At 47.3% G+C, this 13,143-nt stretch overlaps 1 protein-coding gene across 15 annotated transcripts in view; it reads right to left on the reverse strand.

Moving 5' to 3' along the window:
• The window catches only part of GRAMD1B (GRAM domain containing 1B), a 126,612-nt gene that overhangs the window by 5,213 nt on the left and 108,256 nt on the right, over nt 1-13,143 (reverse strand). For 13 of the 15 annotated variants that reach the window (XM_082777930.1, XM_082777929.1, XM_082777921.1 and 10 more), the window contains 14 exons: nt 12,188-12,272; nt 11,214-11,317; nt 10,963-11,058; nt 10,410-10,490; nt 7,948-8,063; nt 7,303-7,459; nt 6,323-6,512; nt 5,797-5,940; nt 4,853-4,971; nt 4,210-4,352; nt 3,565-3,668; nt 2,953-3,156; nt 2,635-2,725; nt 746-853 (listed from right to left, as the gene is read on the reverse strand). In XM_082777930.1, coding sequence (XP_082634056.1) covers nt 746-853; nt 2,635-2,725; nt 2,953-3,156; nt 3,565-3,668; nt 4,210-4,352; nt 4,853-4,971; nt 5,797-5,940; nt 6,323-6,512; nt 7,303-7,459; nt 7,948-8,063; nt 10,410-10,490; nt 10,963-11,058; nt 11,214-11,317; nt 12,188-12,272 — 1,742 coding nt within the window. Of the gene's footprint in view, nt 1-745; nt 854-2,634; nt 2,726-2,952; nt 3,157-3,564; nt 3,669-4,209; nt 4,353-4,852; nt 4,972-5,796; nt 5,941-6,322; nt 6,513-7,302; nt 7,460-7,844; nt 8,064-10,409; nt 10,491-10,962; nt 11,059-11,213; nt 11,318-12,187; nt 12,273-13,143 lie in introns of those variants that run through there. The other 2 variants (XM_082777927.1, XR_014318980.1) reach the window with 2 other exon arrangements.

Raw genomic sequence — 13,143 nt, forward strand, 5'->3', positions numbered from 1 at the left:
AGATGGGGGAGTCTATCTAATAAAAAATGATCCCAACATATGCAGTCTGGTTGCGGCAAGTCAGCGTGCCTTCTGCAAAACGAAATGGGAAATACAGCCTTACAGCCTGGAGCTCTCCTCACCTCAAACAGCACACACCCAGCGGACACTGTAATGAAATAAGATGTTCAAAAAGCCTTGGGCAAGGCTCCACACTATCAGTTATTAGAGAAACTAAGTCAATCTGCAATGACGTTTCCATCTAGTACACCTCCAGGGAATGCTTAGGTTGTTATGGAGCACTCTGTCCTCCCAGTGCGCTCTCTCTTCCTCCTATGTTGTAACAACTTGCTGATAGCTAGACCCACACCTTTCAAAATCTTTCAACAATTAATCATGTCACAAGTCCAAATTCTTATCTGGGTACAAAGAGGTTCTTTCTAAACACTGCTTTGAGTGTTTAGAGTTGAGCCATCAGAGAAAGGGAGGTGACAACCTTGGCCCAAGATTACAAAACATTTCTTTGTACAGCCTGTGTCCTCAGATAAGTGGGACCCTGGGAAGAAGCAGAGGTTGCCTTGTTCAGCACTTTGGATCAGGAAATACTGAGCAGCCCCATGTCTTCAGCTATCTACCCACTTCATCTGTTACACACAACAGGGAAGCAATCTACCAGACAGCCCTGAGCTGTGGTGTCCTGGTAAAGCCTCTAACATCTGTAGGGAACATGCAAGAAGAGGCAAAGACAAAGCTGGTGTGACTGTACCTCTCCTGGAGCCGCAAGCCCTGCCATGCTGTGAGCGTCTGGGTAGTGTACTCCAACATCCAGAGTTTGTAGAACAGCATCATATTGAGAATGACCAGCAACACCAGACTGCAAATAAAGAGAAAAACAGTTTACTGGGAGCACTGCTGCCCCATTGCCTGCCTGTCACACCTGGGGAAACATCCAGAGCTTTAACGAGGTTTCTGGAGCCCAGGTCCACGCTGAATGGGAGCGGGAATTTAATTTGTGTAAGGGCCAAGTGATCAGAACCCAAAACTTCACCATGTGGGAGAGATGTGTGAGCAAGGACAGACAGACAGGGATGACAGATGGATGAGACAGGCTGGCTGAGTGGATGTGCTGAATGCAGAGAAAGGGGAGAAATGGGAGAGTAAAGAGGTTTAAAAAAAAAAAAAAAAAGACAGTACCTGAAACAGATCCTAATGGGAGCAGGGAAGAGAAAAGACGGAGTAGCTGCAGGTTAGAAACAAACTGACAGAGAACGGGAGAAACTGGGCTGAGCAGAGGTTTATAGACAGTACAGAAGATAAATGGCAGGGAGGAGGGAAGAAAGGAACAGGGAGGAAAGACGCCGGAGGGAAAGAAATAACCGGGCTTGCAATTAATGGTGAAATTCACCCAGGAAAAGATGATCTGTGTGTGGCTCCTGTGGACACGTACAAAGCGCCCATGGCAGGGCACTAACATGGAAATGCACATTGCACACATCCAGCCCTACCCGCTCCCACCTGATGCCAAGGTGGGCACACCACCACAGGCAGGGCAGCCACTGAGTTCACCAGATGCTGTCAGGCTCCTCTCTTCCCTCCTCCACCGCCACGCATGCACATTTCTACTCTCTTTACCAGCGCGAGTGGCGGCTCAGGGAACAGGCTCAAAAATAACATGCTCGTGCCCGTCTCTGAATAGTGTGGCTATTCTGCTGGAAGAATGGCCTCTCTATAGCCCAGCTCAGGCAGGCGGATAGCAACCAGCCAGAAAAGTATTCTGAAAACATTACGGAGAGCTCCTTCAGCACTGTAAGCTAAGCTAGTAGCCTGTAAGGAGAGAGCATCATAAAGCTTTTGTGCCTTGCTACCCACCTGTCTAGCCACAGAAGAGAGCACCAGGCTGTCTACCCAAAGCATCTGTCACTTGGCCTGTCACATTTCTCCAGCTGCTCTGGGTCATTGCTGTAAACCTCTGCAGTCAGCAGCAGCACTAACCCATGAAAGCTACTGGCAGCCTGAGACACAGTGAAACCAAAAACACTGCTGGGTTGTCCGCATTTATACAAGGGCCCCATGCCCGGCTCACTCTGAGCACACATCCAGCAAGTCCACGGCTAGCAACTGGAAAAGGTGGTGGCAGAGAAAGGACACAAACTAAAGCACAGTTTTTGCTGCTGAACTAGTGGAACCATGCCAGTCTCTCTTGTCTCATGTGTTTCTATCCTCACTTTGCAGATAGCATCTTTTTAGATGTCACTTTAGATAGAAAAATTAATAAAAATCTATAAAATGAGCCCCTAAAATAAAAAAAAAGCCTCTTACTGCTTGTCAGATTTCATCTAACTGTTGACTTGCCTCTCAAAACTGAGGGAAGAAGAGACTTTAAAAAAAAAATAGATCTGGAAAAACCGACAGAGCCAGGTCAGTGACTGGCTAAGCACTGGCCAAAGCTGGGATCAAGCCATACCAAACAGCTGATGGAACATTTGGGGGAAATTTTAATTCATTCTTTTCTGCCTGTCATTGTTTTACTCTGTGCTGAGCAAAGTTTGGGACCAGAGAGGAAGTAGAGAAAATCAAAAAACGGTACAGGAGAGTGAAGAACATCAGAAACATGAGAGGACCAAAGTAAAGGCAGAGCAAAAAAAATTTACTTACACAAAACTGATGACGAGGAGCAGCTTGGAGACACTCTGCAGGTGGAAGCCACTGGGGCTCTCCTCAGGGATGTGCCGTGTCTGAGTGGAACCTAACGAGACAGATGGGTTTGTTCAGGCTATGAAATGCTGCCTGATGGGAAGGGCAACATTTTTCTTCTACCCACCCCACCATCTTACTCAAAAAGTCATCATGCTTCCATCGCTCTGCAAATCCCTGGCCTCTCTGCCCATTAACCTTCCACGAACACAGCTCTGGTTTGTCTCTGGAGGTGTCCAGCTCTCCACCCCCAAGTGTGAGGTCCCTGTAGTCCCTCACCTGCCACATGCTTGATTCGGTGAGCAACCTCCTCGTCCGTGGGGGTGGTGACGGGACTCAGCACCTCCTCCAAGTGTGGCACCCGCAGGTGGGCATGGGCCCGTTTCCGCCGGCGGACAGTTGATTGCTTGCTCACTTTCTCTTTGGGGGATTGTCGGTGGACCTCAGCCAGGTATGTGCTCTCGGTTTTGGTCAGTTCACTTTCTGCAGAGGCAGCGAGGAAAGAAAGCATTTAAAAGAGATGGCAGCAGCCTTGCAAAGATACAAACCCCTGGCACGGCTGCTGGATGGAATTCAGCTGGCCCAGGCACCCTGGTGGGGTCTGAGGTGGCTGTGCCCGGGGACACATTACAGATCCCTTACACCTTAAGCCAAACCCTGGCCCCGGACTGCCTTCAATCATCTCAGAGAGGAGCTGATGGCCAGCAAGTACTACCAATTGCAGTGGCAATGACTTTGGCCGGCCCTATTTAAAAGCCCCTCTGAAGCCTAGTCCCCAGAAGGCTGGCAGCAGCTACCACGCCGTTATGCTGCCTGCTTGTGGGGAGACACACGCAAACCATAAGAGCGTGCCCCTGTCATGGCTGCAGCTCCAGTCCTTGCCACTCTTACCCAAATGACGGAAGTAATCTTCTAGGCCGCTCCAGAAATTTTTCTCGATGAAGGATTTCACCAGCCCCCACGGCTGTTTTCTGTAACGTAGTTCTGTGGAAACCCTGTGTGGAAAGGGGAAAGTCACTCTCAATTTTCCTTCCAGGAGGTTACATCAATTCACAATCCTTTGTCAATGTTTATATAAAAAATAATTATGCTCACACTTATTTCTGGAAGGGTTTTAGCCCTTTGTGTTTCTAGGTGAGCAGCACTGCATGAAAAGTCCTTCCAAAGGCCGTGGCAGTAAGGCCTAAAGAGGACTCCCAAAACCTTCAGCCACGGGGCAGGCAGACATTTAGATTACTTATCAGAGTGAAACACAAACACCTCAGTTTCCCCTGGTACCACATTCCTCTGCTTGTTCCCCAAAGTGCTTCTCAGAGGCAGAGCCTTAGTGCATTTAGTTTGTTTTGTATGGCAGCTGTCCCTGCTTCAAAGAAGGGGGCAAGAGAAAATTCTTCTCCCTGACCCAAATGTAACTCCTGCAACAGAGAAGTGGGGCTTAGTTCTCCCCAGCCCCTTTTACCCCTCCAGAAAGATGCATTCCCACCCCCAGGTGACTCCAGATCATCAATAAAGCTGTTTATCCCACCAGCAGCATACCTGAGTCGGCTTTTGTTTCTGGCAACACGAGTCAACGTGTAGCGGTTAATGGTGTAGAAATAATCGTGGTAGGGGACGTCGTGAGTTAGCACCTCTGCATCTATGACGTAGCACTCGCTTTCTTGGCTGGCTTTGTACATTGTCTGTATCAAAAAGCATGCAAGACAACTGTTAGGCTGGTTGGAACAAGGCTTTGATACTTAGGCACCTTCACTAGCACTTCACAAAAACAGCTCTACCACAAACAGGAGACTGTGCCCATGCCCAAGCCCCATCTCTGCAATTCCTCCTTAAAAAACTGGCCTTCTGGGCAGGCCTTCTCAAAAGGAGTTAGTTCCCAGTTTTTTGTCTCAGATAACGCAGTTACACTGTCACACAAGGACCGATTCTGTGGGACCTCTTTTCACTGAACTAAAGTGTGGCTTGCCAGAGAGCAACCCAATCTAAAATGAGAGCTGAGCCCGCTTTGAGCAGAGGTGCTTTCTGGACTGAATTACTCTGATTCTAAATACCATAAGACTACATCAGTCATTTCTTTAAAAAAATGAAGACATGAAGAACATGAAGAGCAGCAAGCTCAAGACAAGAAAGCAAACCACAGACCTGTTCCTACAAAGCATACCCCTGCTGCCCTTTCACATACCTGCGTCTCAGTGACAGTGGCAGTTTTTGGGGCCAAGGGGTTGGTGAGGGTAATGGTATAGAGGATCACTCTGGTCTGATTGCCATTTTCCTCCTTCTTCCAAGGATGAAAGATAATATCTGAGAGGAGAAAACAATATTCCATCAAAGTAACTTAAAGCAACCTCAGGTCAGTTCCCTAGTAAAAGCAAAACCAAGCTGAGGAGAGTATTTCCTTCCCTCTAGAGAGCTTGGCTGCACAAGTGCTAGAGTTCAACTGAGTGTGAAGGAAAGGTCTCCTGTACTAAACATGGTCACTGCAGGGATGAGGTGCATCCTCTGCCAAGATGTGATGGGAGTATCTCTGCCTGAGGCTGTTTTTTGGCGGCAGCAGAGCAGCTGTAGAAGGCCTCATTGTAGTATGGCTTCAGACTGAGGTGTGCCTGAGGAATTAGAAATGTGGGGAGAATTTTCCCCTCTCTCAGTATATGGAAAGGGATGGAGGCTGAGGCCATCGCTCCTTTTGCAAACCTTCAGTTACAGGGAAAGGAGGACTGCAGGATGCCCAGGAACACTCTTTGCATCATCAACTACACAGCCTTTGCCAGTGTCTGGAGTAGAGCTAGAAGAGCTTTTCCCACAGAATGTTAAGCCTTGAACACAAGATCAGGCCTTAGCTGATATTAAGAAAAAGATAGAGAATCTGATTCTTCCACAAACTTACATGGGGCTCTTAAAAAATACACCCCGATAGCCAAACAAGGGTGGTTCTACCTGCTGTTGATTACTGTCAGTACAGGTAGGTGTGGTCCCAAGACCTCACAACATTACCCAACCCCTCTATCGTCATCCAAAGTCACACCTCCAAGGCTTGTATGTGCTCAAGAACTAGGAGCTGAGCCCTGCTCTGTGCCCCGCAGGGAACACAGCCTCCGTCAGGGACTGGGCTTTGCCACGGCAGCTTACCAGAGAACCGACGCTGTTCCATGAAGTCTCTCTGGAACTGAGAGTCCGTGAAAAGCAAGTCGTACAGTTTGTCCACGCTGAAGTTGAACACTTCGTTCACGTACTGACGGCCATTCAAATCCTCGTAAAAGGCCTGGACTTCACCTGTGGGGAAACAGGCCCACAAGCCCCAGGCATGATTCTCTGTGCCAACCTCCCAGACTGTTCTTTTACAGTCCAGTACAGTATTTTACAGTATTTTACTTTGTGAAGAGGATCCCAAAGGAAGTGCTTCTATCCCTTTCCCACCACTGATCCCAGCACAATAGCTGGAACATCAGGTGGGGTAATTAATACATGACATTACTTTAGGGACAGCCTTCCAAATATCCCACAAATTCACTTTCTGCAGCCCAGGCCAAGAATTCTTTGCATCTTCTGAACTCTTAAGGTCCAGAAAAAGAATTCAGTATTTGCTGCCCCATACCCTCACTGAAAGAGACGGGGCAAAACATGACACCAATGGAAGGGATTCCTCCCTGCACACCTTCATCATGGGTCTCAGACGAGTCGCTGAGCTCCGTGGGAATGTCTTCATTGTCATTGAAGTCCAGGGAAGGGGAGTTCACGGGAGCAATGATCTCTATCTTCTCTCCCATGATATTTGCAATGCCGAGGTCTTTTTCCACAGGACTCTCTGCTACTGCCTCCTCCTCTTCCGGTAGCACCCCATCAAACTGCAGCAAGGACAGAACATAATGAGGGCAAGACCAGCACCTAGAAACTGGTGGTTATTTCTGAAAACTATTTCCATCCGTGGGCCAGTTTTCATACCTTTGAACATCTGGCATCAACATGACTGGAAATTAAATAATGGAGAGGTGGAAGCTTACCATACAGTATTTGGAAAACATATGGACACATTAGACCACTTCCTCTCAAAAATGTATATATACAGAATTCAAGCTTGGGACATATGCAAGGCTTTTTGTTTGTTCAGACAAGCACACAAACAATAAAGGTTTTGTCCCAGACAAAAACACTGTACAAAACCAAACACTAGGTTGGTTTTCCAAACAGCTTTTTAAAATTTCCAAACAGCTTTTTAAAATTCCAAACAGATTTTTCCAAACAGCTAGGAAAATCTGAGTTCAAGTTATATTTCAACGAGGTCTGCTCTGCCACAGTACCATGAAGGTGCACACTGCTTCCTAGGGAATGACTGAAGCCAGAGGAGGAATTATAACCCCTTTATCTTCAGTGCTCCATTTCTTTTAATCTAAAACTGCACATGGGAAAATACCCTTGCTGCTGAGAATCCTAATACACTGACTTTTAGGTCAGGCATGTTTTACTTACTTTTCCTTTGACAAATGCCATGCCCTCAAACATTACTAACACGAGGACCATGGTCAGCTGCCGTGGAAGAGGAGCTGTAGGGCAGTCACCTTGTACATTCAAGCCCTGCCAGCGAAATCCCTGTGAAAAGGATTCCAGATGCCACTGCAGTGGAGGAAGGACACTTACCGAGGCTGGTGCTTCACTGCTTCCTGTAGATGTCAACGTGCTGGCAGTGACAGATTTCTTTGGCAGCTGAGGGCTAGCTTCTGGCTTGGCCTCCATGCTGCTCTTTGAGGAGCTGTCATTGACTTCATTCTCTTCCACAGGGATTTCTTCACAGTAGCTGAGACGCCACAGAGAACACACGTTTTTATGTTTACCCCTCTCAGTACAGCTACAGCTGGACACACAGAGCAAGTAAGAATATTTCTATGCGGTTTCCAGTCTGACCGGAATCAGAAACGGCTCAGTGCAAGGGAGATCAAGCCCAAACTTTTCAAGTGTTTATACATAGACTGGCAAGCATCAGCACTTGTTGACCACGTAACATGCTGACTGGCCCAGTGAATAGGGCACTTGGGCATTTACAGAATCACTCATCTACTTCAGCAAGTAGAGAGGCAACCATTTCGGTTCTTACTGATTTCCATGAGGAAATGGTACACTTTCAGCTTTTTAGCCCTTAATCCCTAAGGCCAAATATTTGCCCAGAACCCAAAATCTCTCACCGGGAACGAATTGCAGTTTGAGGTATGCCAATATATAAGGACTCTTGCTCTCCTGAGGCCATCTTTTCTTCATCACAAGCAGATTTCACTCCTCCTCACTCACCCCATTGTGTTGAAGTCATCATCAGGAGGCACGTAATCTTCATCATCGCTGGTCAGACCTAGCTCGTTCCCATAACACTGGTGGACAAAGTGCCAGAGCTCCTTTGGACAGAGAGGCTAAAAGAGTGAACAGAGCACAGGGTACATTTTCACCTGAGAAGACTAAAAGGTAACGAATATGCCACACTTCACACTTACACTGGATCTCACCCTGAAAGTGTTAATTCAGTATTGCCTAAACCATTTTCATGTTTGACTTCTGCAGTAGGCAATGGAAGTGAACAGCACTGAGGATTGTGATGACTTTTTTCCTCCGCCCTGCAGCAGTTTTTCCTCAGTGTGAGTCAAACCCCAAAACGCTGGCATTTTGATTGCCATCAGCCCATTATTTCTTTCTCAATCTGGAATTATGACTGTCAGGGATATTACATTTCTTGCCCTGAAAGCAGAAGCGAGAGGTTCTGACACATCTTGTTGATGGGAGGCGAGAACTTTTTGATTGACTCACTTCTTCTGAATTCCAGCAATGCCATAAGGTGGACTGAGTGTTACTGAGAGGCTGGTCAGCCCCACGGGCTGCAGGCATACGCTTATGTCTTAATACAGTTATGCCAAGTTGGCACGGATTGCCCTGATCAAGTAGTAAGAGGCCCTTTTGCCAAGTAAGCCTTCGCTGCCAGCTCAGGTCCTGCCCTAAAATCTGACTTTGTTATTTTTCCAGGTCACAAGCTCAGGTTACTGAAGACACTGCCAGGAAGCCAACAGGAGGCTACACTGAGAGTAGCACAAGAAATGAGATCTCCCACCACTACAGCGCTGCGCATGTAAAAGTGTAAGCAATAAATCTGTGTTTTCCTCCACGTGTGTTTTCTGCTGTCTCAATTTAATGTCTCTACTACCACACCAAACCCCAACACATTTTGAGTTTTTCTCCCTTCCACCCTTGTTTAAATGGTGGAAGATTACTACCTAAAGATTACACTTGCTGGGAAAATTATCTAAAACAGCAACAAAGAGGAATATTTCCTGCTGCAGTTTGAAATCAAGAAGGGTTACTACTAGGAAAAGACTGTATTGTATCTCCAGTTAAAAAGAATAAATGAATTATCAAGACCTTTCACAAAAGCCCAGCTTTTCACAATGCAGGTCTGTTGACTCCCACATGACTGCATTCTGGAGCCCTCAAGAAATGGGTCGGTGAACTTGTGATTTAAGTGTGTGCTGCATGGATGAAAGGAGGTGGATTTTTACCCACGAGAAACTTATGATCAATGACGAAGATTTCTTGGTAAGGAGGGAAAATAAACCTAGTGAACTTTGTTGTTTTTTTTGCTGGCGTAAACTTCTTCCCATGGTTACTGTACGTGTTAAGGCAGGAAATTTTTCATCTAGCTCCTAAAACTAGCAGTCAAAAGGATGGAAAACACTTAGATGAGAAACTTTAATTCAGAAACATATCCAGCTGTTTTACCTTCTTCCCCCATACACTCTCTTTACTTCGCATCTCAGCAGAAAAAACTCACTAGGTTCCTTCTGCCTCCCTCCTGCCAGGCGTGGTTCCTTCATTTGGCAAACGAGCTCTCTCAGTGTTTTCTGCCTTTATCACTCCAAATCTTAGTTCCTGTTTGCCACAACCTTGAAACCAAGGGCACTGAATTTTGTGATAAACTTCAAAGGGCCAGTTAAATTACAGCATCTGATAGCAACATGAGCTGCCCAATGCAATTTGATCCTTTTGCCTACTAAATACTACCCCAATTTCAGGATGGGGTGTTCTGGCACTTGACTACTTCAGTATCCCCGTATGGTATGAACTCAAGCCCTGAACATCTGCTGACAGCCCTGTACGATCAGTTCGTGAGTCTTACTCCTGGAGTGAGGCCAGAAATACTCACTGGACATTGGAACAGATACTCAGAACCAAATATAGGATATACAGGGTCTTTGACACAGCAAGTGCATATCCCTGCTTTATTTTAAAATCCAACCTACTGAGCCTTTACCCAATGCACTCCACATCCACTATCACTCTTGTTTGGTTTTGGGATGTGCTGAACACATGCTTCTCTCCTGCCCTATCTTGAACTCTACACTGCTGAAGAACAGACTTCCTAAGAACTTTGCCAGTGCAGTGAGCTATTTCTGTTGCATTTTGAACTTCTTTCCTCTGGGCTGTTTCACTTGCATTACAGACCTGAAAAATCTCCTTCCTGATTGCTTCCACACCTCAGCAGAGGCAAAGAGACATCTAGTGTGCATGCAAGATGTGTCTGCGGGTAGACAGAACTCCATGCAAAAAGAGAGATTTGCACCTGCAGCTATGTATCTGTTCCACCTAAACATGTAGTTACTACCCCTACGTCTTTTTTTATGCATATACATTAGTCACAGGTATTGTGCTTCTGCATAAATCCACCACCTCCCTTTCATCCCCCCCTAACACTGAGATGCTGGTCTCTGTACCTTGTCAAGGAGAGCGTTCTGCCAGAGTCTGAACATCATCATGTACGTCCTGTCTCGAGCCCCAAAGGAAGTAAAAAAGTGCTGAATGAGAAGAGATGGAGAGAAAAATCAGTTCAGAAAAGGCCCATCAAAGGGATGAAGAGGCACAGCTGCTTGGATCATTTTCCAGAAACAGCACACAGAGAGACTGAGCAAGGCACACAGCACTGCTGCTCAGCTCCTGGGCACAGACTGAAGTCCATGGAGACTTCATGGCGAGGCTGAGCACCTCTCAACCCACAAAGCTGGTCTGAGCACAGAAACAGCTCAGTTAGCTGTGTGCTACTACATAACCCAGATCTTCTACTTCCTCCATGCCCACACACAAGCTACATGAGTTCCCGACTCAGCTCAAGCCCAAGGTCTGCAGAAGCTCTGCACCCAACCCTTTTCCATTAGTGCTTTCTCCCAGGCCCCACATACCACAAGCAGTCAGTTTGGAAAACTCCCATGGAGGTGGTGTTAACACTCCCTTTCCCCTGACACCCACAAAGTGCAGGCTTCAAGGATGTACCTTTTCAGTGTCAGTGCAAACTTGGATGGCATTAGGAATGAGCCGTGCTGTTTTTTCCTTGGTCATCGAGCAGATATCCTTCAAGCGAACTGTCAGCTACAGTCAGAGCCATGCAGAGAGGGGAAGGCAGAAAAAGAAAGCAGGTAATGAGAGACACTGGTGAGAAAGACGATGGAAAGAGTGCTTTTAAAGTTGTCAGCAAATATACTGACGTAGAACACATGCTCCGTGTGCCAGTCGGAGAGCCTTACCAATGTCTCCCAGCGGAAGATGTTGCTGTAAAAGCAGATCCAGTTTTCAGAGAGGTAGAGGCGGCCCTGCAGGAGAATGTCTCTTTGTAGTGCACATGAGTAATCTGTGGGTGAACAACACATCGTAATTAAGGAGCATCACGGTGAGAAGACAAGGCAGCCTAAATGTGAGGATAAGCAGCAGCACCAAGAGAAGAAATTACCTGACACAATCCTGCAGAAAGGATTGTGAGCCAGAAGGAACTGGGCTATAGCTGCTGTCCTGCCCACTAGGTTATGGTTTCTCCCAAGGGCATGCCACAGACAATCTCTCTCAGAGGCAAAACCATCTTGCCTTGTTAGCTGGTCATTCAGTAGCATTCTATCTCCAGATTTTAACCTGGGTTTTCCTTCTCACCTTCTAGTTGCATTGCTCATTTCTCTCCCAATTTAAGTCTACTCAACAATTTCTAGTCCTCTGCTAGTCTGTGCATATTGCAGCAGTGTAAGACATGGTATGAGATCACCAGTTACATTAGAAGAACAGATGCGATGCAGTGGGCAATTGCTAATTAGCTGCAAGGCCAAAGCCTAGATGAATACAGGAAGACTCATGAGTAGGGAGCATCAGGGGTGTACAAAGGAGCTTGAAAAAGGAAAGCTCAGGGCCATGCGTGTTGAGACAGGCAACCCTGACCAACTGAGGGAAGAGCTCAAACACTAATGGGTTTGGGGAGCACTGCGGAGGAAAACATACACCTCGAGTCAGGAGGAGACAAGGCTGTAGCTGATACTGGTCAGCTGTGCTCTCCCTGAAGTAAAACAAATGAAACCCATTAGAAACAGTGAGGAGGGGGATGGTCTGTGCACAGGAAAAAGACAGTGGGCTTGTTCCTTGGTGACAATCTCTTAGGAGAGGAAAAAGCTGCATGTATGTGTGCTGCATTTCCTCCCAAAACCACGGGAAGAGCACGGCACAAGAGGACAATCCTTACCTACAATGAGACGCTCCGTGTCGGGAAGATGCTTGAAGAGTTTCCTGAAATCTTCATTCCGTTGTTTGTAGGTTGGACTCAACACCTGCAAATAACAGAGCGCCTGTTAAAGAGAGGGGCAGGCATGAGTAGAGAGAAACGGAGTGGGAAAGCAGGAACACCTAGGTAAGGAGAAGGGGGATCAGATGCACTTACAAAGCACGAGGCCAGGAGCTCCCATCACAGCAGGCACAGGTGCGAGGATCTGGGATTTAGTGCATTAAGTGAGAGGAAGAGGAGAACCTGACTTGGAAGAGTACGCACAGAGCAGAAGGCCTACGCCTTTGTCCGCAGTGCAGAACTGCATGGAAGCTGAGGGTGCAGAGAAAATCCCTTTTGCTGCGGTCACAGGTATGATGCACGCCCTGTCTGCAATTCCTCAGCTAGCTGCCACTCCTCAGCTCTCCAGGAACAGCATCGCAACCCCAGGCCATAAGTGCTTCAGTGTAGCTGCAGCCCTGCCGGGGCAGCTCAAACAATCACTGTCAGCTCAGGAATCACGCACTCATGCCCTCTCCTCTCCCCATCGAGTGCTCCACCTGGCAGTCAGGGAACCCACAGCTACCTGCTGGTGTAGGGGCAACACCTCTGTGGGGCGCAGAAGAGGCTCGCACAGGGACTTGACCGTGTTTTGTGTTTATTCTGCAGACACCTGGCCTCACGGAAGGCATCAAACAAAACCGTGCTGTTGGCTGGAGGGAGATCAGGAGCTGGCTTCTCTCTGCTGTTTACTAAACTTTAACATGACTCTGTCCCAGGACCGACAGTTCTAGCCAAAGGCCACCTCCTGCATGCCACACACGTGCTGACAGCCGCTCAGAATAGCCAAAACTTCAGAACTGACTGAAAGAGAGGCAGGTACAATTTCAGGAGGCCCGTGTCTCTCCTCTGATCTCTCCTGCTCTTTCTCCCACAAA

The sequence above is a fragment of the Aythya marila genome (assembly GCF_965140915.1).
Source record: "Aythya marila genome assembly, chromosome: 23".
Taxonomy (NCBI): Eukaryota; Metazoa; Chordata; class Aves; order Anseriformes; family Anatidae; genus Aythya; species Aythya marila.